The sequence below is a fragment of the Chiloscyllium punctatum genome, chromosome 12, assembly GCF_047496795.1.
Source record: "Chiloscyllium punctatum isolate Juve2018m chromosome 12, sChiPun1.3, whole genome shotgun sequence".
Lineage (NCBI taxonomy): Eukaryota > Metazoa > Chordata > Chondrichthyes > Orectolobiformes > Hemiscylliidae > Chiloscyllium > Chiloscyllium punctatum.
The window spans coordinates 63653155-63678488 of record NC_092750.1 but is presented as its reverse complement, the minus strand read 5'-3'; the positions used below and the strand labels follow the sequence as shown (position 1 = coordinate 63678488).

The window sequence follows — 25334 nt, the reverse complement described above, 5'->3', positions numbered from 1 at the left end:
GCTGTTCACTCCAAGTTTGGTGTCATCTGCAAACTTACTAACTTTACCTCTTATGCTCGCATCCAAATCATTTATATAAATGACGAAATGTAGTAGACCTAGCATCGATCTGTCTGGCACTCCACCTGTAATAATCGATTATATAAACCCCTCAGCAAGGGGCCCAGCAATCACTTCTCTGGCTTCCCACAGAGTTCTCGGGTACAACTGATCAGGTCCTGGGGATTTATCCACCTTTGTTTCAAGACATCCAGCACTTCCTCCTCTGTAATATGAACACTTTTCAAGATATCACCATCTATTTCCCTTCATTCTATTTCTTCCATGTCCTTCTCCACAGAAAAAACAGATGCAAAATACTTGTTTAATATTTCCCCCCCATCTCCTGTGGCTCCAACACAAAGGCTGCCTTGCTGATCTTTTGAGGGGCCCTTTTCTCTCCCTAGTTACCCTTTTGTCCTTAATATATTTGTAAAAACCCTTTGGATTCTCCTTAATTCTATTTGCCAAAGCCGTCTCCTGTCCCCTTTCTGCCCTCCTAATTGCATTAGTTAGGGGTGAATGTAGGGGAATGGGTCTGGGTGGGTTGCTCTTCGGAGGGTTGGTGTGGACTTGTTGGGCTGAAGGGCCTGTTTCCACACTGTAGGGAATCTAATCTAGTCTAATCTTCAGTGTACTCAGACTGCCTTTGCACTCTTGTAAGGTTTCACTTGATTTATCTTTCTTCCCCTAGGTTACATTCTGTGTCATTGCTACTTCTCAATAAGCAATTGTCTGTTTTTGTTTTAAACCTGATCTTCAACCAAAATCCCTGATCCTATTGCTGCTGATCACAGGCTTACATTTCCTGAACCATGTGCAGTAGGAAACAGCAATCATTGATCAAATTATGCAAACTGAAGCATTTGACAATTTTAATCTTCTCTTTCAAAATGTTTCTGAAGATACAAAGAACCTTAACGATCCAGTGGGACATACCTGTCTTCCTTCTAAATCCTATTGACACATGGGTTGGAATCCTGCATATTCTCAGGAAACATAGGCCCATCTGGAATGAAGCATCTGTGATTTTAAAGATGTTGTCATCGAAGAACTTTAGAATGTGTAAAGACAATTCAGTGGAGGCTAGAAGTTATTTTTTTCCAAGTGTTGTTTAAAATTTTGCACATCAAAAAGTCAGTCACCAATAAAAATGGTGGATAAAAATGCTTTCAAAGTATTTTGAGATGATTTGATCCATTCATCAACAGACTAAGATGGTGCAGTACTCACTACTTTTTATGCCCAATGTAAATGTTTGCACATAGTTTTTACATGCACAGTTAGAGGAAATAGCATTTACAGGCAGGATGTGTCTGCTGTACGAAAGTTCTTTAATGATATTTAATCCATTCAGTGTATATTGGGAATTACTGCATTTACGAATGTATATGATTGTTGCAATGACGAAGTTTCAATTCTGTTCGTATTGTTGATATTCAGTTTTAATTCAATCCATCTTCTCTGCAGATTGTGAGGCAGGACCGCACTATGGAGCAGATAGTTTTCCCTGTTCCAAATATCTGCGAGTTCCTTACCAAGGAATCTAAACTGCGTGTGTACTATACCACTGAACGGGATGAGCAAGGGAGTAAGATAAATGACTTCTTTCTGAGCTCTGAAGACCTCTTCAATGAAATGAACTGGCAGAAGAAGCTTCGAGGTGGGTTTAATTTCTAATGAACTACATTTCCTCTTTGCCACAAGCTATAATGCAAAAAAAGTAGTTGAATTCTCTCCCCTTGTTGATATTAGCTCTTAATAACCCAGCCAGTAACCTTGAAGCTTGCTTTGAATGCTGAAATAGTCCAGATGGGATACTTGTCTGCAAATGTGTTTTCACCACAGATAATATAAGTATAAATGAGGCTATAGTTTATCTCTCTGCATGTTTTACCATTTATTATATCTGACCTTGGCATGTGATTTCGCAGCCTAGAAGAAAATAATCCTTCATAATTTAGAGGATTTTAAGTATTTGTAAATATTTATAGGCCAAATGACCCAGCCCAAGGACAGAGGGTGATGGTCAGGAATTTGAAGTTTGACTCTGGGAGCTGCTCCTGAAATCGCTGGATGACATTTCATGTCCAAAGTGGTTTGGCTTCATCATTGTGCCCTGCGATTTCCCTGGGGTTACTTGAAAACAAAATCCAGGTTCAATATCCTCAGTATTGCCTTGCTGAAAGTGATGTCGGTTAAAGGAATTTATTTGACAGAAGTCCCCTGCTTTACCCTCCAATTATCTAGTCATTACCAAATTGCTGTTTTAAGGGATCTTGTCTGTGCATGCATCAGCTGCTGAGTGTGTCCCTCAAGGTACTGCAAAATGCTTCAGAATGTCCTGAAGTTGTAGAACGTCATAAGTAAGCAGAAGTACTACTTCAACAATTGCACCAAAACAGAAACAGCAATCTTGCGTAAACCAGTAGTGGAGTTTTGGGCGTAGGTAAGTTGGGCAATTGGCTGCAATACATCCAAACTCTTTCTTTTTTTTCCCCCTCTTTCTCCCCTTCCCCCCCCCCCCCCCCACCAACCATTTAATTTTCATTTTTCCATCAAGTCCTTTTCGCAGCTGAATCACTTTTCATCAAGTAAACCAGGCTTTGACGCATGCATACACATGGGCATCCTCCAGTTTATTTCTGCAGCTAACTTTGCGACTAAATTTTCAAGTGCAACATGAAACTTCAACCCTCTTGATGTGGGATTGCCATGTTTGAAACTGTTTATCCTGTTTATTGATACCAGCTGTATTTTCTCTGTTCACTGAAAAGCAGTTTCATGGCGTGTGTACAAGTCACCGTGAAAAGTTGGACATGTTGGCTATTATTTAAACATGACATGTCTACTAACAATGAGGAGTTCAAAATGAGACTCAAAGTAGAACGTTTTGATGGGGTTTAGTGCTTCATTTTGCTCCATTGTCATTTTAAGTTTGCCTATTTTTGAGCGACATTGTGAAGATAATTGGGTGCAAGTCAACTTCTGCAGCTCAACTTCAAAAAGTATTGGGACCTGATGGCCACATAACCCCTAAGATTGAAGCTTCAGGCTTTGGGCTCCAGAGAGGCAATCCAAATATACGGTGGTTCTTTTTGAAATGTACGTAGATTTTGGTTGCCCAGCATTAATCGGTGGTAGATTCCACCAGAAGAAGCAGCAAAGCAAATATAACGCACCCCTATGCAAACAGCTTTAGAAGATTTTAATATCAGATCCAGTTCAACATAGATAAAGATAAACCACTTTCTGTTGTTCATATCTGGTTCTGGAAATTACAGCATCAGGAGGCTATTTGCTCATCCAAATGAATCTGCATCTTCAATTGGAAAGAAGTAACAGGTCTAACACCACTCTCTTGTCATTTACTTCCTGACATTCATTTTACTAGGTAATTCCTTGATCGCGATATCAACGATTCAGATGGGGGAATCAAATGGAATATTTCCAAGTTTGCTGACAACACTGAACTAGGTGGGATTCTGAATAGTGAGGAGGACGTAAAGCGCCTTGAAGGTGACCGAGATAAGTTGAGTGGGTGAGCTATTGCATGACAAATGTAGTAGAGTGTAAATACGTGAGCTTGTCCACTTCAGTCAGTAAATCAGGGTATTATTCAAGTGGTGATAGACTGGGAAGTATTGACATACTAAGGGAGCTGTAGTCCTTGCACACCAGTCACTGAAAACAAGCAGTTAGGAAGGCAAGTGTATGTTGGCCTTCATTGTAAGGGGGTTTGAGTACAGGAGAAAGGAAGTCTTGTTTCAGCTCCACAGTGTGTTGGTGAGACAGCCGTATACAGAGGCCATTGGAGGAAATGTAGCAATGGTTTATGGGACTGACACTCCTGGGGTGGAAAGTTTGTCATGTGAGGAGAGATTTAGGTTGATTCATTTAGAAGAACAGATGGGATCGCATTTGAAATGCAGAAAATTCTGATGGGCTGGATGGACTGAATGGAGGAATCATGTTTCCCTGGTAAGGAGATGTGAAGATCTAGAGAAGAAGAAACAGTCTCAGGATGACAAGTAGGCCATTTTTGGACTGGGATGAGGAGAAATGCCTTCACTGGGTGGTGAACCTGTGAAACACTCTACCACAGAACATTGTGGAGGCCAAGCCATGGAATATAGTTAAGGAAGAAAGATTTCTTGAAGATGTGTTGAGGAGCTTGGGGAGGGACTAGGAGTTTGGCATTAAGACTGGAGACCAGTTAGCATTACATTGAATGGCAGAGTTGACTCAGTGGGTTAAAGACTATTCATCTTTTCTATGTTGCTATCTAATATCCGCCCCTGTAGTTACATGCTTTCCATTTTAGCCAGATGTGCTTTCCATTTTATTCCGTGCTCTCACCTGAGTTTTGACTGCATTGTTGGGTGGGTGGTGTGACAGGGGGATGATTCTGTTGCCCAAACTTCCACTCCTGCTCACAATCATTTCTGAATCCCAGCAGATCCATAGTAGAAATTGAATATTTGAAATGGATAACAGACCCAGGTGATAAAACCATCCTGGAAACTTGCTGCTCAGCACACATCAAATCTATAAACATAGAATAAACAGCATGCACTCCAGCGATAACCTGCTCGCTGGCACTCTGTTTGAGTTCTGCCAGGGCCATTCAAAACCTGACCTCATTGAAGCCTTGGTTCAACCATGGACAAAAGTGCTTTATCCCAGAGGTGAGAAGAGACTGACTTTCTTTGCTCCATTTCAGCAAGTGCAGCATCAAGAAGCCCTAGCAAACCTACAATAGGGGGCAAACTCTCTGCTGGTTGGAGTCATGTCTGTTACACCACAGGCCTGATTATATTCAGCTGCTTTTAATGACCTTCCCTCTGTCATAAGGTCAGAATTGGGGATGTTTGCTGATGTTTACCAAAATTCGAAACTCCTCAGACACTGAAGCCTTCCATGCGGAGATGCAGCAAGAGCTTGACAGTGTCCAGACTTGGAATGAAAAGTAGCAAGTAATATTTGCACCAGCAAAGTGCCGAGCAATGATCACCACCAACAAAAGAGAAACCATTACCTATTGACACTGTGATATCACCATCACTGAACTTCCCCAGTATCAACATCCTGCTCAGGAACTGAACTGTAAAAGCTAATACTTTAAGTACAATGACCCAGTAGTTAGCATAGATTGAGGAATGGAAGATTTTTCAATCTGGTCACATATTTTTATGAATTGTTCATGGGACAGGAATAGCCATAACCAGTAGATCAGGAATGAGGAATCTTCAAGTAACTCAACACCTGACTCCCCAATGCCTGTCTGCCATCTACAAGGTGCAAGTTTGGAGTGTAATAGAATGCTTCCCACCTACCTGGATGAGTGCATCTCCATCAACACTCAGGTTGACACCAACTGGGATAAAACAGCTGCCACATCGACAAGTGTCTGCTCCCTACACCTCTCTTCAGTAGCCTAGAAGATGCACTGTAGAAATTCACCAATCTCCTTGGACATAACCATCTAAAAGGACGAGGGCAGCAGATACATGGGAACACCACTACTTTCAAGTTCCCCTCCAAGCCACCAACCATCCTGATTGAAGTTCTATCACTATTCATCCCAAGTTGGGGAAAAAAATACTGGGGCTCCCTCCCAAACAGTGCTGAGTGTACCAACACCAAATGAATTGAACAGTTCAAGAATGCAGCTTTCCATCACCATCTCAAGAATAAATAAGGTTGGACAATAAGTATTGACTCTGACATCGATACTCGTGTCTCATGAGTGAATTTAAAAAAACGAAAATGTGTGCCGAATAACACTCACCTTCCCTTCCTCAATCCATGCTGACTACTGCTGAATACATTGTATTTGAAGTGTTAGATTTCTTGTGAGAGTGTCAATGTTTCTACCTGTTGACCAGGAAGCTTAGATTCAAGACGCAGCTTCCTCTAGAGGTGTGTAATAATAACATGTTTGACCAGCTTGATTAGAAAAGACCTTGTTGAAGTATTCACCATTGTCATACTATTGGATGTGTATATCCTGCCACTTTGTAAGCAGTTGTGGTACATTTGATAGTCACTTCTTGGCAATGTCAAAAAATTCACAAGATATGCTGTTTACTTCACCAGATCTCCTTTTAAGATCAACGGACACAAGTTGCACTTGGTCTGTTGTAAGATTATCTCATTATTCGTGCTTTATCATTTGCATACTACTTTGTTCCCCTTCTGCTTTTCCTGGAAATCTGATGTCTGACATTGTCTAGCTTGCCTTTCTCTTTCTCAATATATAGGAAGTGATGTAACTATTTCATAATTCTGTTTCTTTTGTCCTTCACTGTGGTTTCCATTTTAAACAACTTCAACAGCTTTTTAAATCACTAATTGTTCTACTAAAATCTTTCAAGATCATTTTATGTGACGACCATGAATGAATTAAATTTTTAACACTGAAGGATCTCCTATCTTTTGCAAATCTGAAAGCAATTTTTTTTCCCTTCTTCTGAAACCTGAAACTTATTTATACGTAACTCTGTTTGTAACCTATCTTTCAACCAATCCTAACTGCCAGTCACCTTTCTACTCACTGATCTACATTTACTACCACTTTTCCAATGCTCGGAAGCTGCATTTCTCACTCTCCTTTTTCAAAGTCCTCATCGTCTCGCGACTCTTAGTTATGCTTTTTTTACCACCAACACCCCTCTGAGCGGTTGGCGGTTGTGCCTTCAACCGTAAGAGCCCCCTGTTCCAAAATTGCCTCTTAAACGCTTCTTCTGCAGCTTCACTTAACATTTTGCCTTTAGCGCCTCCTTAAAGTACACCTCTCAGCCAAACCATGTGATCACTGTTGATCATCTTGTTTTCTATAGTTGTGCCCATCTTTTGAATGCCTCCAGCAATGACCTCAGGGTATTTTCCTGGCTTAAAACTGTCTTTGCAATTTGCTTTTCGTCAGAGACATGAGAAATATTGGGGAAGCATTATGGAGGTGCGCGGAGTGTGGGTGGTCAGACACAACATTGTGCGTCAAGTAGTCCTAATTCAGTGTCAGGCAGCACATACATTAAACACAACAATTTATGTTTCCCCTGAGAACCAGAATTCCTGATTGGGCTTTCCTTGGAACTGAAAAAATTAGTGATCTGAATTAACTCTACATCATCTAGGTATTGATACCTGCTCTCCATTAAAATGTGATAGATGGAAAAAATGATCGTGGTTCTGAAACAAACACAATTGGGCAGTGAAATCACGATGAGTTGAATTTGGACAATCTAACACTCCAGTTATGGTGAAATTGTTAGGTGTTCCTGTCTGCACAATTAGGAATCCTACAGAAGGACAGTGAATCTGAAGTTTCAGATTGGTAATTCCGGATTCGCCAAGCCAGTAAAACAATCATAGATCCAGTTTGATCTTCAGCCGAGGTGCAAGAGAGGCAGAGGGCATTAGAGAGTCTGGGTGCCAGTCTGCTCATTTGTTGCCCTTGCTGAAGCCACAAAGGCTGCAGAGATGAGCCAGGATTTTGCACTGCAGCACGCAAACACAGAAACCACATTTAACTGCAATGATGACATGATTAACCATATAGCACTCATCCAAGGATTACATGCCAAGCAGAGCAAAAAAGTCATTGAGCTTTTCCAAAGCTGGCTGTTCAATACATTTTGCTGTATAAGGTCTGGCCATTGTAAGAGCATTCAAACATAGGAATTAGGAGCAGGAGTAGATCAGTTGGCCCATGACACTTGCTCTGCCATTCATAGCTGATCTGATTTACTCCCCCTTTCTGCCTACCACCAACAATTTTTCATTGCTTTGCTTGATAAGAATCTATCTACCTTTGCTGAAAAATATTCAAGGGATCTGTTTCTAACAGCGACCCAAACACACGCAGCCTTCTGCAAGAAAGAAATCCTGGGCCCTAAATGGGTGACTCCCTTCAGTATATTTTCCACATCTACTTGGACCACATCCACAGGACACCTCAAGTCGCCCTGGGACCACCCCAGTTCTGAAGAAGGGTGACTGGACCCAAACACTAACTCTACTTTCTCTGCACTGATGCTGCCAGACCTGCAGAGTTTCTCCAGCAATTTGTTTTTGTTTCTGAGTGGCAGCATCCACAAGTCTTGTTTTGTTTTCCCTCAGGATCTTGTGTTGCAATGAAATAAGTGTTCTAAACTCCAGTGGATACACGCATAGCCTGTATAATTAAGGTGTAAACAAATTTTGAAATGAGGACAGTTGTCGCGCACTTACTATGGTTTCATTTATTTTCTTAGCATAGAGCCTGTTTGCTGTTTGTACAGAAAGGAGCAGACTCGTTAACTTGATGTTCAAATGAACATGAATTTATGGGTGTTTCCCCCCCCACTCTACGATTTGATATGGCAATACTGCTGTTAGTAACTCACAACTGTCAGTCTGAGTTTTCAAACTTAGGTTTAAATATTTGCATTTGGTAGATTTCCCCTCCTCTGAACTCTCCAAATCACTACACTTCTCGAAGGACAATCACTTCCACAATTGAGGAACAGGGAGAGTTATTTGAAAGGTCATGGGATAGTTTTGAGCCCAGGCAGGGTTACGCGCTCAGTAGTCAATGCATCTTTTCAAACGTGTCTGTAATATCCTCCTTGTGCAATGCAGTGACAACACCTTGAGGGAATTGTCTCTCGGGTGGGGAGATAATTAAAAGGAACCAATTACCATTTAACACATATACCATTTTAATATACCCTATCTTGGACAACAGGCTGTACCTGCAAGTAATAAAAAAGTAATATTTTCTAACTATCGAGGGCATAACTATCAGACTTCTGCTGTGGTGCCTGCCTTTGCTCTTCCATTACCTTTCATTTTTAGTTTCTTTTATCTTACTTATTTTGTGAAATTCACAGGACCTTCTATTCATTTGACTGCTCTTTGATCATTGAGCTTTGTCAAATAATTTATGAAGGAGAGCAACCTATTTCACTTCCCTTCCCACTACAACATTACGATTACATTGCACAACTCAGAATTATGTAACATCCAAGCGGCCATTAGCCATCTCACTACTTCTGTTCGTTTTCTTTGAAGAAGCTATCCTATTCAACCCACTGTCCTGTCTTTCTCCCAAAATCCTGCACATTTTCCCCTTTCCAGATATACATCCAATTTTCCTCCTGCAGATTTTTGTTTAACTTGTTTCCAGCACCGTTTCAGGCAGTGCACTCCAGATGAACATAACGTGCGGTGGCTTTGAAAGAGAATGAAATCTCTCCAGGTCGTTCCACCATTCACCTTAAATCTGAGTCCTCTGCCACTGGAAACAATCTTTCTCCTTATTTACTTCATGAAAATCCTTCAGGATTTTAAACACCTCTGTCAAATCTCTTCTGAGGATAACAACATGTTATTTTATTTCCCTATATAATTAAAGTACTGCAAACCTGTAAATCTTCCAATAAATCTTCTCTACATCCCCCCTCTCAGGTTTTGACCTCCTTCGTAAGATGTGGAAAATCACAGCAACGCTCAAGCTGAGGCCTAAATAGTACTTTAGAAATGGTTTTGCAAAATATCCTTGTTTTTGCATTGTATACTTTTAGTAATAATGTCAAAAATACCTTAAGCCTGTTCAAGACAAAATTCATATCATTAATATTGCTGCTTTCCAGTACTCTGGTATCTCTATTTTTGCATCTCTCTTAAATTGTATGATATGTTTTCCTTTGCCTTCTCTTATTCTTGCTACCAAAATGTATAATTTCTCTATTCTGTGTTGGGTTTCATGTTGCCTGCCCATTTCATTCGCCTCACCCTGTGACGTGCGTTACTATCCTCTTTGCAGTTTACAGGTTTTCTCCGACACTATTAAATTTGAAAATTATGTTCCTCGCACCCAGGTCATTAATATTTATCAAAGGGATGTGTGATCATATTATCAACCTCTGTGATGCACCACTATTTAATTCCCTCCACGCTGAAAACAACTATTCAATGACTCTCTGCTTTCTATCTCTTAGCCAATCTTTAATCTTCCACTGCCACTTTCCCTTCAGTTGTGTGGGCTCCTACATTACTCAAGTCTTTCATTGAGTCTGAAGTGCACATGCACAAATGGTCTACACTACTTTTGTTCACTCTCTGTTAGGTCTGCTATTTTGATTCTTAATTGACCCTTGTTTCCTTAGTCTGCCCTTTAATTCCACTGTGTCCTTTGTCCACAATACGGAATGTAATTTATTGTTATATTTGCATTCATTTTTTCCACTTTTCTTGGATACTTCAATAAGGTCACCTCTCCGACTTCCTGTCCAATTGGAAAAGCCCACATCTCTCCAGTCTTTCCTCGTAATTTGAGTCATGCAACTGCCCCTTGTGGCTCCCCTCCATACTGCCTCTTGGATCGCTCCCATCACGTGGGTTTTGCAAAGTGCAATATTTAATGCATCCTGGCTGAAATGATGGCAGTCCAAATGATGCCTGCCCAAAACCTAGCTGCCCCCCTGGCGGTGACCAATTGCGCCGGGGACAGCTTTCGTTGTTAGAGCTGAACTTCGATCTTCATCTGTGAAGAGACGAGCTCAGACAAAAGTGATCTGACCAGTCCCTGCGGTGTCCATTGCGGGCTGGAGTTGAGCGGCTAGGAATGGAGGGGAAGTGTTAAAGATGGGGCCTGGCCTTGGAAGGTGCACCTCCAATGGGCGCGACAGACCCCTATGCCACCTTCCTGCCTCCAGGGTTTCTCTCCGCACCTGCCACCTCCCCTTACACCCCCAACTCCACTCCCCAACCTACCCATCAGCAGTGAAGGCTGCCAAGTGCCAAGTTACTCGCCTTGCCTATGCCTTCCCCTGGTGTACGGAGCAGAGTTGCCAAGGCAGGATGAGGCCCTTCAGTGTCCATTCACTGGCCTTTTCAGGTTCCCAATAGGTAAAAACAATGACTGCAGATGCTGGAAACCAGATTCTGGGTTAGTGGTGCTGGAAGAGCACAGCAGTTCAGGCAGCGTCCAAGGAGCTTTGAAATCGACCTTTCGGGCAAAAGCCCTTCATCAGGGCTTGTCCCCGAAACGTCTATTTCAAAACTCCTTGAATGCTGCCTGAACTGCTGTGCTCTTCCAGCACCACTAATCTAGGTTCCCAATAGGCCTAGGTGCGAGAGGTGATACGTAAACCCTTACCCCATCCACCATGATGTGGGGGCGCTGGTGTTGGACTGGGGTGGATGAAGTTAAAAATCGCGCAACAAGTGGTGAGGTGGGAAGGTTGCCAACTTGATTTTATGACCCCCTTCATTGTCCTGTGCCACTTTCAGATAGGCTGATATGGGTGAAAGGGCAGAAAATATAATTTGAGTTGACCAAAGACGACAGTTCATATACAAGATGCGGTCTGACCAGAGCCTGATGTACTGTGGTCGTTACCTTCTGTGACCTCTATTGTACTGTTAGCCATGTTGTTTACTTGACTTTTGGAATACTGTTAGTTCTGGTCTCCCAGCTGCAGGAAAGACGTTATGAAATTTGAAAGGGTTCAGAAAAGATTTATGAGGAGGTTGCCAGGATTAGAGGGTCTTAGCTACTGGAAGAGGTTGGGCTTATTGTCGCTGGAGTGTTTGAGGTTCGGGGTGACATCATTAAGGTTTATAAAAACATGAGGGCATAGATAGGATGAATAGCCAAGGTCTTTTAGCCAGGCTAGGGGAATCCAAAACGAGAGGGCATAGGTTTAAGATGTGAGGGACAGATTTAAAAGGGACCTAAGGGGCAACTTCTTAATGCAGAGGGCGGTGCATATGTGGAATGAGCTGCCAAAGGAAGTGGTTAAGACGGGTACAATTACAAAATCTAAAAGGCATCTGGATGAGTATATGAATAGGAAGGGTTGATAAGGAAATGGGCCAAACGCTGACAAATGGGTCCAGATTAATTTAGGACATCTGTTCAATGTGGACAAGTTGGACAGAAGGCTCTGTTTTCGTGCTGTACCTGTCAATGACTCTCGAGGACACTGCAGGAGTCGCAGGTTCAGCACCAGTCCCCTAACGTTCCTATGTCTCCTTCAGCTTGACTAACTAGCTATTTGCCAATTAACCATCAGAGTACCCAGACTACGTTCTGCCCTCGTAACCACCTTCATTCTTAAAAGTATCTGGTCAGTTTTTGTGTTTTCTGTCAGTAGATTCACATTTCCTGTCCTCTGGGCACCTGCGTGACTGTGTACTTGTTCTCTATCACAGGTGACGTGAACCTGTTAATTTAATCATCAAGCCACACCAAAAGTGCCAAGTCCAGATGCAGAGCCCACTGAGAGGATTCATGTCACATTGCAGGTGCACTGTCAGCCTGCAGCAGACTGACGGCCAGCTGTGCCTGATACTTGTGAACTTTAATGTGCAGAATCAAACTGCATTGCGTTCAAGCAGAATAGTGTGACCTAGCTTCTGAACAGGACTGTCATGATAGATTGAGCCATGAAGCGTCTCCCTCTGCTGTAGTTGCCAACTTCTACATGGCCATAATCCTGGAAGCATTGCTATGTGACCTTTGGGTCCAAACCACCACCACCACCACCCCCACCCCGCCCCCATACCCCCCTCAGTTTTGGTTGCCCAACACATCCATACTGTCACACCTGCACTTCCAGTCATTTATCTGACTGGCCAAATTGAAGTAAACAACCTTTTTTTTTAATATGCTCCATCTCAGACATTCTGAGAACTGAATGCTTTCCTGCTTCAAGAATTTTCTTTTAATTTCCCTGATGAATTTTCCCCAGGTTTCCTGGTTTGCCTTTTAGCCTTAGCAGAGCATAGGGCTGCTCCCTCACTAGAGAGGGTCACCATGCCTCAGGCAGGAGGTGTAGTTGAGAAGGAAAATCCTTTTATGGTCGCTTCAGCCATTGCAGGAATTGAACCCATGCTGTTGGTGTCATTTTTCATTGCAAGTCAGGCATCCAGCCAAATGAGCTGAACTGAGCACCAGAATCATGGCGATTAGTTTTTAAATCGTCCAGGGCAATCCTGACAGTGGGGAAACATGTGCATAGATTTGATACTCTTGTTTTACATGTATGGAGAGAAGGAAACAATGTGCAGCCCAATGCTTGTACCTGTCTGACCAAGGTCCCTGCCTCTGTACTCTACAGTTGATGCTATGAGTCAACAGCTAGGATCATTCTTTGTTCTTTTCTTCCCAAGCCCCTTGTATAAACAACATCTGCTTGATGTGTTCTCACTATAAACTTAATATCCTGAAGGATTTAATTCCGAAGCGGTCTCCACCCTTTTCTTGAAAAAGCTCCTTTTGTGTAATGTGGTTGCATGGTGCCACCCCAACTGCCCTTGAAGGTGATGGTGAACCGCAGTGCAATACTTGAGTTGTTGGGGCACCAACAATGCTGTTAGAAAAGGATTCCAGGGTCCTGAGCAAGAGACGATGATCCAAGCTTAGATTGTTTGTGGCACGGGGACAAGGTTGAGTTGATGTTCTGGTGTGCTTGCTGCTCCCGTACCCTTCAGTGGCAGAGGTTGCAGTTTGAAGACTTCCCTTGAACGTGCTTTGATGGACTACTGCAGAACATGTCATAAATGGTACATGCTGCCTCCATTCTAAGAGAGGTGGTGAAGGGAGTGATCTTGAAGATGGGTGCCAATCTTGGATGATATCCAGGTTCTCCAGCATTGTTGGAGCTGCACTCATCCAGGAATGTTGGGAGTGTCCTGTCACACCTGAGTTGTGCTTTGTAGATGGTGGACAGACTCTGAAGGCTCAGGAGGTAAGTTGCTCACCGCTGAATTCCCAGCCTCTTTGTCGCCAGCGTCTATACAACCAGTCCAGTCAGGTTCTGATCAATGGTAACCCCCAAGAGGTTGATAGATCTGTGTTGCAAAGCCTCACAATACTCTAAGAATGGTGTATTTGCTGAAACCTGGGGTACTTTTCCAAATCTGTCTGGATTGATTTCTGGCTCTGAAGTAGTCACTTAACCTTTTTCCTTCCAGAGCTACAAACAAGCTCCATGTTTGATGGAGGATTTAAATGTTGAAGGATTATGGAATAATGCGTTTCTTGCAAGTTTAATAGTAATACCTGTAATGGTTTATTTAAATGTTGAAAGGCCATTGTGGGCACTGGAAATATTTTAAACAAAACTGGAAATCACGTGACCAAATATACTGCAGTAGACCCTGCAGGGACTGCTCGAACAATTGCTGGCTTGGTTAGGTTTGTGTTCTATCTGGTCTTCAGTTGGCAAGCAAGAAGTCTGGGAAGAAGAGCTGCTTATCTGATTTAAACAGGGAAAAATTCCCTCTATTGAATTGAAGGTTCACCCAATTTGTTCCAATGAAACGGTGATTGAAGGAACTTCTCAATGTTGCAGTTCCTGAGCAAGCTGTGTCTACCAAGACTTCAGAGACAGTCATGCATGGTTAGTGATGTGACTATACATGTCAGAATGTCAGAACAATATATTTTAGAATATTGTGTCATATCCTTTTTTGTCTTCAAGAATAACCAATTGGCTCAAAAGCTCTCCCCCCTTCTCCCCCCGCCAAAATTTTGGGAACCAGGAAAACTCTTTCTCTTCAGTGTTGTGACCTGTGAAGTAGTGGGGCCTGAGAGACTGTGATTCTCCAGATTTGGTCACAACACTACACATTCACCAAAATCAATCCGATGTTTAGAATTTTTTTTACAAAATTGAATTTTTTAAAATATCAATTCTGATCTGTTTCTGGTTGAGTAATGCTGGTCTTATTCCAACTTTGCTAAGGAGAATTTTAAAACCTATACTCACTCGATGGTGGTGAGTGACACCCCTGAGTACTGTCCTTGTTTGATGTCAAGGTGATGGTAAATAACACTGTCTTGGTTCAAGCCTACAACAGACAATGCAGATATGGAGAATATTGGGGTTTTTTTCCAAGCATTTTCGTGGTCTGGTCTGATCCAATAGTCACGAGTCATCCAGCACGAAAACGGACCCTTCAGTCCAACTTGTCAGCACTGACCAGACATCCCAATATCTGACCTAGTCCTATTTGTGTCAGAATTTGGCACATATCCCTCTAAACCTTTTCGTAACCTTCAAAAGGAATTGACTGAATATTTGAAAACCTAGATATTGTAGAGCTTTTAAGAAACTCATTGGATAGATTTTTTAAAAAAATAACAACATAGACAACGGTTTGTGTCTCTGTTATAAGGTTTTGGTTTCTCCCATTTGTGAGGCGAGTTATAAGCTTCTGCCACTAAATGCCTTTGAATTATTTTAACATAAGAATCAAATCTTGAACGCGGAATAATTTTTGCAGAATATACGGTCCTCTCCCAGAAGAAAGGGTTTTTTAAAAAACTAACTTTGTTAAAATATCTGAAGGTTAAACTGTTCAAACCATTCTCAATTGACTTGTTTGTCACAGAGGGGCAATTATTGATGAGAAGCAAGTTATTGGATAAGAAGGCCTACATGATTGTTATGAAGTTCTGCAATGCAATTAAAAGCACAGAGCATAATGCCTTTGTTTAGTGAACTGATATAAATAGCTAATCTATTTGCCTTTAATTTTTACTGAACTTTCATCTTTTTTTTTGGAAGTTGCTTTGAACTGCACTTTATTTTTAGATGCCCACTGTGAATTCGTATTATGGAGTAAGCTTATTCTCCAGCTTAGCTGTTAAGATGCTTATTTTTGAAGACCGATCAATGGCTTGAAGTCCCCAGGGATGATACGTGAGCACATGAAATGGGCAGCTGGACTCGTGATGAGTCTTGTAAGCTCTCAGTTGAGTTGATGGCATGTCACATGTCGCAACCTGTGGAAATTGAAGACCAATCCTTTTGAGTGGAAACTGCTAAATGTCAATAAATTTGGTCAGTCAGGATTCCTGGTCAGGACCTACCTGTAAAATACATTAAATGGCTCCTCATGCCTTCACTTGCCATCTTTCTTGGAGTGTAATTCTAATTACTCCTGTTCTGGAAAACCTCAAAGATTAGTCCCTTCAGTTTGCTGAGTTGGATGTTTAATTGGGTTCACTTGGTTTCTGATTACACAATTGAAGGTGTAATTCTTCTTGTGAAAGAGAGGGTGTTTCTGCAATTTACCCAGAGTGAAGCTGGCATCCTTGTAAAAATTATACACTTGCTCAACTGCACTAATACATCTTTTGGAAACTAACCTATGATCAGAATCTTTGAACAAATCTCATGAGCTGCTGATGGCCAAGATAGTTTGACCAATTTGCCATGATGTTCAGAAGAGGCTTTCTTGTACAGTCATTGTCAATTAGCTGTAACAGTTTCAAACATTACATGAAACAGGTGCATCAGTACATGCCAAGATCGTTATAGTGCTGCTCTAGTCTGTCTCTGCCACCTTCATGAATAGGATCTCCACTGATCACTGTACCAAGGTTTAATTCACCAAAGAAAGGTTTGGCTGCTTTTCATTTTCCTGTCTGAAGTACAGAGGAACTTCAATTATCTGGCATTCAATTATCCAAATTTTGGATAAGATTGCAAGGTCCCGATGCTTAGCTAAACTATTACCCAGCATTTGATTATATGAACAGTCAATTGTCGAGCAAAATTCTCTGCCCCAGTGTTGCTCAGATAATAGAGGTCCCTCTGTATTGTGCCGAACATGCATAATTTATTTATGGGTAAATTCATCAGGGATGACACTCCTATCCTGTCCACTGGACCAGCAGGACCAAATGTTGAGCCTTGGCTTTCCAGGTGCCCATTACTAATTCTTTTCATTTCTGTACTTGTGATGAACTATTGTGAATGAGTCCTATTCCACCCCCATTATCGTCATTGATGAAGTGTTGTTGGTATTTTCTAATCTGCCTGTTCAGAGATGTCATTATGCATCTTTGGAGCAGATGTAACTTCAACCAAGGCCTCCTGGCTCAGAGGGTAGGGGCACTGCATCTCCTTGACGACGTAAAATAGCTGTTAATTTCCATGCAATTTTCAGCCGATGTTTGTTTGAAGCATTGGTCTAATGTTACAGCAGTGCAACCTACCTAACTTCAAAAAAAAAACAAAATAGCTCAGTTTTAAAAAAAAAACCTGGACACCACTTGTTCAAAGCTGATGAACAAGTGTCCTGCAGGTATCCAACCCCTCTAGAGGTATGTTAAGACAGGGAGGAGGATGATAGGTATCCAAAACAAGCTACAATGTGGAGTCAAGATACTTGTGGTGTCTTGGCCTTCATCTCAAAGTGGTTGGAATTCAAAAACAAAGAATGTAAGCTTCAGTTGTACAGAGTCTTACTTGGAATACTGTCTGGAATGCAACATTGGCTTCAGGCACTTTACCTTGGGGCATACACATTGACCTTATAAGAATGTAGCACAGATTTACCAGAAGAGCGATATGATCATACCAGATCTTCTTTCTCAAACTCACTTTTCTGTCCAACATTCCTTGATTCTCTGAGAGATCAAAGCCTTTTTGATTTTAGTCTTGAAAATACTTTGCCATGGAGTATGCACAACACCTCAAAGTAGGAAATTTCAAAGATTTTTTCAACCATGATTAAAGCATAAGTGATGAATCGATAATCCAGTTTTGGCCTCTTCTGGAGGTCCCCACCATCACAGATGCCAGTCTTCAGCCAATCTGATGCACTCCACTTCAAATCCAGAAAAAGCTGGATGCATCGAAAACCCAAAAGCTACGTGCCTTGACAACAGCCTTCCATGACTAGCCACAATGTCTGGCCAACCTGTTTCAGTACAATTCCAACACTGACATATACCCAACAAAATAAGAAACTGCACAGGTATGTTTATTGCACAAAAAACAGACAAAACACAATTAGGGCAATGATTACCCATCATTTCATTCACCATCGGTAGCAAGGTGATGGAAAGTTTCAACAGCAGTGTCACCAAACAGGATTTCTCACAATAACCCACTCGGAAATCTGATTTTTGGTTCTGCTCGGACCACTTGGCTCCAGACCTCAGTGCAGTCTTTTGAGCAAAAATGAACAAAGGAATTGAATTTCCGAGATAAGACAAGCCATGTAGGCAGCATTTGATCTTGTGTGATAACAAGGAGCCAGAGAAAAATTGAAATTAATGAAAACTGGGGGTGAGCTCTTCACAGATTGGAGACTTTCCTTCACAAAGATAGACTTGTGACTGATGGAGGCCAATTATCCAGCCCATGAAATCTTTTCTTGAGCTCTTCAGCACCATGTGCAAGGTCCATTTTCAGCTGCTACTTCAATAGTCTTCAGTCCAGCATCGGGTCGGAGTTGGAAACCTTTGATTACACAATGTTAAGAATGTCTATTCTTAATTCCTCAAATGGTAAAGGAGTCTGTGCCAACATTTAGATAAACCTAAACAATATTCAGGCTTAGACTGGTAAGTGGCAAGTAACGCTGAACACATTTAACTTTTATCTTGAGTACTTATACTTTTTTTTTTATCAGATGCGTATCTCTAAAATGAGTCTACAACAAAATTAATGTATTAATGCCGTGATCTCCATTTACTCTGGTTTTGTTTTAATAGGACAGCCAGTTTTGTACTGGTGCTCACGTAACATGACCTTTTGGAGCAGCATCTCCTTCAATTTGGCGGTCCTCATGAACCTGTTGGTTGCGTTATTTTATCCCTTTGAAGGTGTCCGAGGAGGTAATGTCACCTTGACTCACTTCCATGTGAATCGGGCTGTGGTTTGTTTATTTAATCGTGGTTTGTTTAAGGGGAATCTTCGAATGTTATGTGCTTTTTGGATTTCTTTTCCTCTCCAAATATACCCCATCAACATTTGTTTGAATTGAACATGATCTTATTGAAATGTTGGATGATTTTACCCACTCCTTTTACCTTTCCTATTTAAACTTCATTCCATGTCAAGCACACAAGCACTTGATTAGAAGATGTCTTTCAGTCTAAATGATCAAAAATGGTTACATTGAGTATCTGTCGTCTTATGATTTATTTCAACCATTTATGTAGTGATTTTAACTTGCTGTAATGTTTTTTTTAAAAATGCTATTATCTCTACAGACTAAGATGGCAAATTATAAACAACCTGGCAGTTCTGAAAAGTTTAGAGGTTTCAGTAGTCCTATGATTGAGAAAGTTATGTACTTTTCAATGTTTTGGAGTGAATTGAAACCAACTGAGATGCAGATTTTTTTAAAATCTAAAGACTGTAGTGAAAGGAGGATATGTGTGTGTGTGTGTGTCTCTCTCTCTCTCTCTCTCTCTCTCTCTCTCTCTCTCTCTCTCTCTCTCTCTCTCTCTCTCTCTCTCTCTCTCTGAGGTATGCTGCCATGTCATATGACCTCGGTGACTATGTGATAGAACTCCATGTTGATACTCTTGAATCACAGTTCATGGAGCTCTGCAGCTTACCATCATGTGAATACTGTTAGTAAGCATTTCTTAAAAACAAAACCTGGACTGTTGTCTGGACTAAGCTTGAATAGACAGCAAAAACAAAAAATGCAAATTTCTAAAGCCAAGTCATGTGTCTGAATGTTGTGTACCATCACTTGACTTGATGTACAGTTCTGTATTCAGTAAGGCTGCTTAACACTTAAAAGATACCACTTCCACAGCTTTCAGTAGCTGTTTTAATGTGGATAATTTTCAGATTGCAGTGGTTGAACCAGTTACAATACTCTGGCAACTGTGATGCAGTGGTCGGGCTCTCACCAGGTTTGAAGGGTTAAGTTGTACTGCAGAGGTTTGAGCACAGCATTTGAGTTCACATTGACTGTCCAGCGGGATGTTCATGGCGTGCTGCACTGTGGGAAGTGTTTCCTTTCAGCCTGAAATTTTAAACTGAAGCTCTGTCCTCTGGTAGATGCAAATGATCCCATGTTACTATTTGAAAGAAAGGAGGGTGTCCCCTTGGAGTTATAACCATTCCCACATTAGACATTGCTGATAATAGCCATTTCATCCTCTTATCTCTCTGCTGTTTGTGGGAATTTCCTCTGTGCAACTTGGTCACTGCTGTTTCCTTTTTTTACACAGCAGTAACGTTTCAAAAGTACTTGAGTGACTGAAAAATGATTTGAGATGTTATGAGGTAGCAATCTATGTTCATTCTTGTCATACTGATTATCCTCTGCCCAGAGATCCCAGTGTACCAGAAACATTACTTTTTGGGCATGTTGGGGTTGCTTAGAAAAAAAATGGCTGCCTTGCTGATCTTTTGAGGGGCTGGAAAAGTGAAAGTTTTATGAACGCATTTCAAATGCAGCCGTCAAGATATGCCGGTGAGGTGGATTGGGGCTGGTAAATTGCCCATAGCGTCCAAGGGTGTGTAGGCTAGGTGGCTTAACCATGGGAAATGCAGGGTTACAGAGATGGGATGCTCTTCGGAGAATCAGTGTGGACTCTATGGTCCAACTGACCTACTTCCACACTGCAGGTGTTCAGTGGTCAAAAGCTGTAACGGTTAAAAAAAAACTCTGACCTTCCAAGTGTGGATCCTTTTTATATGAACATCATTATAATGAAGTATTTTGAGCTGATAACCCTTGATTAGATTAAATTCCCTACAGTATGGAAACAGGCCATTTGGCCCAACAAGTACACACCTACCCTCCGAAGAGTAACCTACCCATATTTACCCCTGACTAATGCACCTAACACTGCGGGTAATTTAGCATGACCAATTCACCTAACCTGCAAATATTTGAACCATGGTAGGAAACCGGAGCACCCAGAGGAAACCCACACAGATATGGGAGAATGTGCAAACTCCACACAGACAGTTGCCTGAGGCCTTGTCCTGTCTCTTCTCCAGAAGTCTTGTTGATGTCCCCCCTGCAGTCAAATGCACTCATCACAGACGGAAGGGCAACTGGTTTGCTCTGGTTTTGTTTGTGCTGATGCTAACCAGTTTGCAGATGAAGGATCATGGTTAATCGAAGTTTTGTGGTCCCAGCATACCCTGTCGCCTCCTTGGGTGTAACTTGGGTCTTTCAGCTTCACAGGTCTAAGTCTGAGTGGGGCAACCAGCCTTTTTGCCACCAGGTGGATTGCCTTGAATCTTGTAGCCAATTCCCATAGGCCATATCCATTCACTATACAGTGACCAGTCGGATCTGGGTGACCTCACTTGTATGCTGGCCAGTTTTGGAGGAAGTGTAATGCCTTTGCATGAGGTCTTGTTGAGAACAAGACACACTTTTTTTTTAAAAAAGAGAGATATCACACCCTGGAGGCTCCACTGCTGGACTGTGCATTCAATCCTTGTTGGTGAAATTGACAGCTCAAAGATTACAACATTTGTTCTCTGACAAAAGCTGCACTACCCTCAAAGCATTCACACAGCCCCAGAAATGCAGTGATGACTCTCCTATTCAGAAAATTGTGAAGATCCTTATTGATGAGCTGTTCAGGGTTGGTGTCAGTGGTTGCAGTGTAGCTATACTTTGCTTAACTACAAGCAAAGGGGTTATTTGCATGCACTCAGTTGAAATGCATGTGACACAACTCTCAGCAAATACAAATGATGCAGTCAGTGAGAGTCTGAATGTCCTCGAACTTCAATGTATTCTTCTGTAGATTTCTTTCTTCTTCAGTTTGCCTCTCTCTCCAAGAGTTGAATTGGAAGAGCTAAGACTGTTATAAATAAAACCTGTTTACTATCGCAAGTGGGAGAAAGTGAGGACTGCAGATGCTGGAGATCAGCTTTCAAGTGTGTGGTGATGGAAGAGCACAGCAGGTCAGGCAGCATCTGAGGACAAGGAGAGTAGCTATTTCAGGCATAAGCTTCTCTTCAGGAAGAAGAGCTGATCATAACTTTCCTGATGCACATGGCTAGACTATTGTGGAGGTTCATGCTCTTCAGCCTAGTTTGTCTCTACACTCTGAGCCTGTTAGTACTTTGACTTGTTTGGTCAAGGTGGAGAAAGCCGCCAACTAATAAATTAAAATAGATGAGAAAAATTGTGACGTTAAACTTCAGAGACCTCAAACCACTTCTCTTGTAATCTTGAAATGTGCTTGTCACAAGAAATTCAAAGGAGTAGCTGGCACCTCAGTTTAATGGAGCAAAGGCGAAATACTGAATTATTTTCTTTTTGCTTTTTTTAAACTAACTAATGCATTATCGTCCATGATTTCATGACATCCCAAGGTGTTTTACAATGAATTAAGTACCTTTTTGTTAAAACGGTCACTAACGTAATGTGGGAAATTTTGTCATCTTAATTATCATAAGTTTGGAACAAAAATGTGTTTTGATCAATGGAATATTTTATTCACAGGACGTTCCTTGACTGGTCTTGATATGAATTGTTTTACTTAAATATTAGTGGCAGGTTTTTTTTTTGCACATTGTGCAAGGAACTGAAACCCATTGGGTTTTCATGAATATGTTCCTCTTGTTGACTGCTGTCATTAGACATGAAGAATTTTTTTTTTAAATTTTGAGCATGTTCCATGTCTTGCTGCCCCCTCACCCCCAATAAGATTGACATGAACGCATTCAAGATGGACCTGATACCCAAAGCCAAATCAAAGTTCAGCACCTTGCTCTGACTTATAAGAAATTATCCATTCGCTCATTTGAATGAACTTCTCATGAACTATCTGTTTGACCAGATGTAAAGCAGCAGTGCTTACTTAGTTAAAAATGGCTGACAGGATACATGGGTCTCCTATCAAGTCTGAATAATCTATTCATGTGATTCGCCACTTTGGGGTAGTCGACATCTTTCCAGTTCCGAACGTTTGGCAGAAGTATTTATTTAGAGGCACTCTAATCTCCTTCCAAGAAACTTCAGGGAACAGCCAAGTTGCTTCTCCAGCAGTTCTAGTATTGTCATAGTTCTTTCATCATCTCTGAGGGGGGTGGTGGGGAAGAGAGATGGAACGCACGAGCAGTATGGTGCAGCACTGCTTCTTCTGATTGGTGCCAGCACCCCAGTGATTGCACATCACATTCTCTACCTTTCTGCCAGAGCCAAAGACTTTGTGCATAGCAGATGATCTGCCCTTTAAAAGCAATGATGTATAGCATTCCATATTCATTTCAAGAGTTACAAAGAACATTTTAGTTCTGCTGTTAACTTTGTGGTTGAGGTTTCAGACAGGTTCACACGGAACTGTTGTGTTTGGATATATATTAAGTCTAACACGCATTTCCTATCTGTCACACTTAAGTGCCACGAACAGGTTTTTTGTCACATTTTATATTAGTAAAAAATAAGAGTTAAGAAAGAGAGGACGCCATTGAAAATTCATGGGCAGAGAAAACCTTTATTCTGAATACTGTCCAAGTATTGGGTGTTAATTTAAAGGATTAAAAATGGGAATTTGCATTTGAATAGCAATCTCAACATTGTAAAACATCACAAGGAACTTGTACAGGAATGTTGTCAAACAAAATACAGTACATAGCAATTAGGGCACGTGACCACAAGCTTGGTTTAGATGATAAAAATCGGTCACAAACAGTGGTGGGAAGGGCTTTGGGGAGAGCCACAAGCAGTTTTCCTTCAAGTTTCTGGATGGTTGAGCAGGTAACTTAGAGAGAGAGAGAGAAAGAGACTAAGTCACATCTACGTTTGAATGCAAGGCTGAGAATTTTGAAATTGAAGGATTGCTGCAATTGGAGCTAGAGTAGGCAAGTGAGCACAGCATGATGGACAAACAGTGCAAGCTGTAACACAGACATTTAGATTTTTCATGAAAGAAAAATGTAACACTTGCCAGAGGCTTGTTGGAATATTCAAGCCAGGAGATAGCCGAAGCATGGATGAGGGCTTCTGCGTAGTAAGTGGTGGGGGAAACCTGAGGCAGAGGTAAGCAATATATGAAGGTGGAAACAGGCAGCAATGGTGATGGAGGCAAGATGGAGTCGGAAGTTAAGTTCACAGGCGCAGCTGATCATGTGGGAATGCAACCGGTGAATGAAGGCTGCACTGGGTAATGGAAGCTCCTAAAGGAAAGAGAGGCTTGTATTTATGACTTTTTCATGACCACAAAACTTCTGAAAGAATTTTAAGCCAATGAAGAACTCTTGAGGTGTTGCAATATAACCAACACTGCAGCCAATTTGTGCAGTTCACTCGCACAAACAGCAATGTGTTAATTGCCAGCTAATCTCCTTTCTGTCACTTTGACGAAAGGGTAGATAGTTTCATGGATAGTGGAAACAAATCCCCTGCTCCTCTTTGAAATAGTATCATGGGATCTTTCATATCCACTGCAGATGGACAGACAGGACCATAAAGACACCTTTGTTAACGCAGCACTCCCTTGGTGTCAGAGGCAAGAATGTTCCAAACTATGGGATCCTTGCATCCACCTGGAAAGGGCAGTTGGGGGCCACGATTTCCTATTTCATTCTGGAGGGCACACCTCTGACATGGCAGCATCCTATGGGAATGTCAGCCTGGTGTACTTCAGACTCCCAAAATGAGTAATGTGATCGGAACCTTGTGCTCCCATTTTCAAAGTTTGTTGCTCTTCCTAGCTACCTGAAGTTACAACCAAGTCTATGTGGGTATATTGAAACCAGGATGACATTGAAAGTGTTTTCATGCATTTTTACCTCCTCATTAGTACCTCAATAACATTAGGTGTAACCTGCTCTCACGAGTTCGAATAACCATTGCAAACACTTTCATGGGTGTGTGTGTGTGTGTGGGGTAGTCTTCTGGTGTGAGGAGGATATTTGTTCATGGCAGGAATCTACACTCTGAATCTTCTACTGTAAGGAGGTCATATGGTTTTGGCTAAAAAGGAAACCCATTCTTCTCACTTGCTATATTGGCGAAATTGATAATCAATCATGATGCTATGATGCACCTTTTGTAGGCCGTCCAGTCTTGAGGTGGAACTTAAACCATCAACATCTGGCCTAGAGTTGGGGTTGCTACTGACTTTGTGCTCAAAGAACTCCCAATGAAAGTAGAGACTCATCAGTGGACTACTGGCCTATGTTGGACTATTAGGATTTTGCTTCATTCTATTAACCATCATTGGGGTAGTGCACTGGAAAACAATCCCTACTGTGCCTTGACTTGTCACAAATATTGCAGGGTTTTTTTTAATAAAAGTATACAAAATTAACCTGTCTTCTAGAGCTTGACTGGAAGTTTGGGCCAGATTTCTAAACTTAAGGGTTAGTTTTTACTATAAATTATTGTTTCACTGTAGCTAAGACCTATTTATGAACTGTTGATATAAAACATTACTGTTTAAAACACTCGGCCCTTTATAAAGTCCTCCTACATGTACTCCCTCAGACACAAGAAACACAAGTGGGATGGGTGAAGGGAAAGACTGGGAAGACAATTATCCCTGCCCACAGGTTTTAACT

General features: G+C 41.5%; 1 protein-coding gene across 6 annotated transcripts in view; it reads left to right on the top strand.

Moving 5' to 3' along the window:
- The window catches only part of itpr1b (inositol 1,4,5-trisphosphate receptor, type 1b), a 521994-nt gene that overhangs the window by 356794 nt on the left and 139866 nt on the right, over positions 1-25334 (top strand). For all 6 annotated transcript variants that reach the window (XM_072582660.1, XM_072582659.1, XM_072582663.1 and 3 more), the window contains 2 exons: positions 1510-1702; positions 18548-18670. In XM_072582660.1, coding sequence (XP_072438761.1) covers positions 1510-1702; positions 18548-18670 — 316 coding nt within the window. The remainder of the gene's footprint in view (positions 1-1509; positions 1703-18547; positions 18671-25334) is intronic.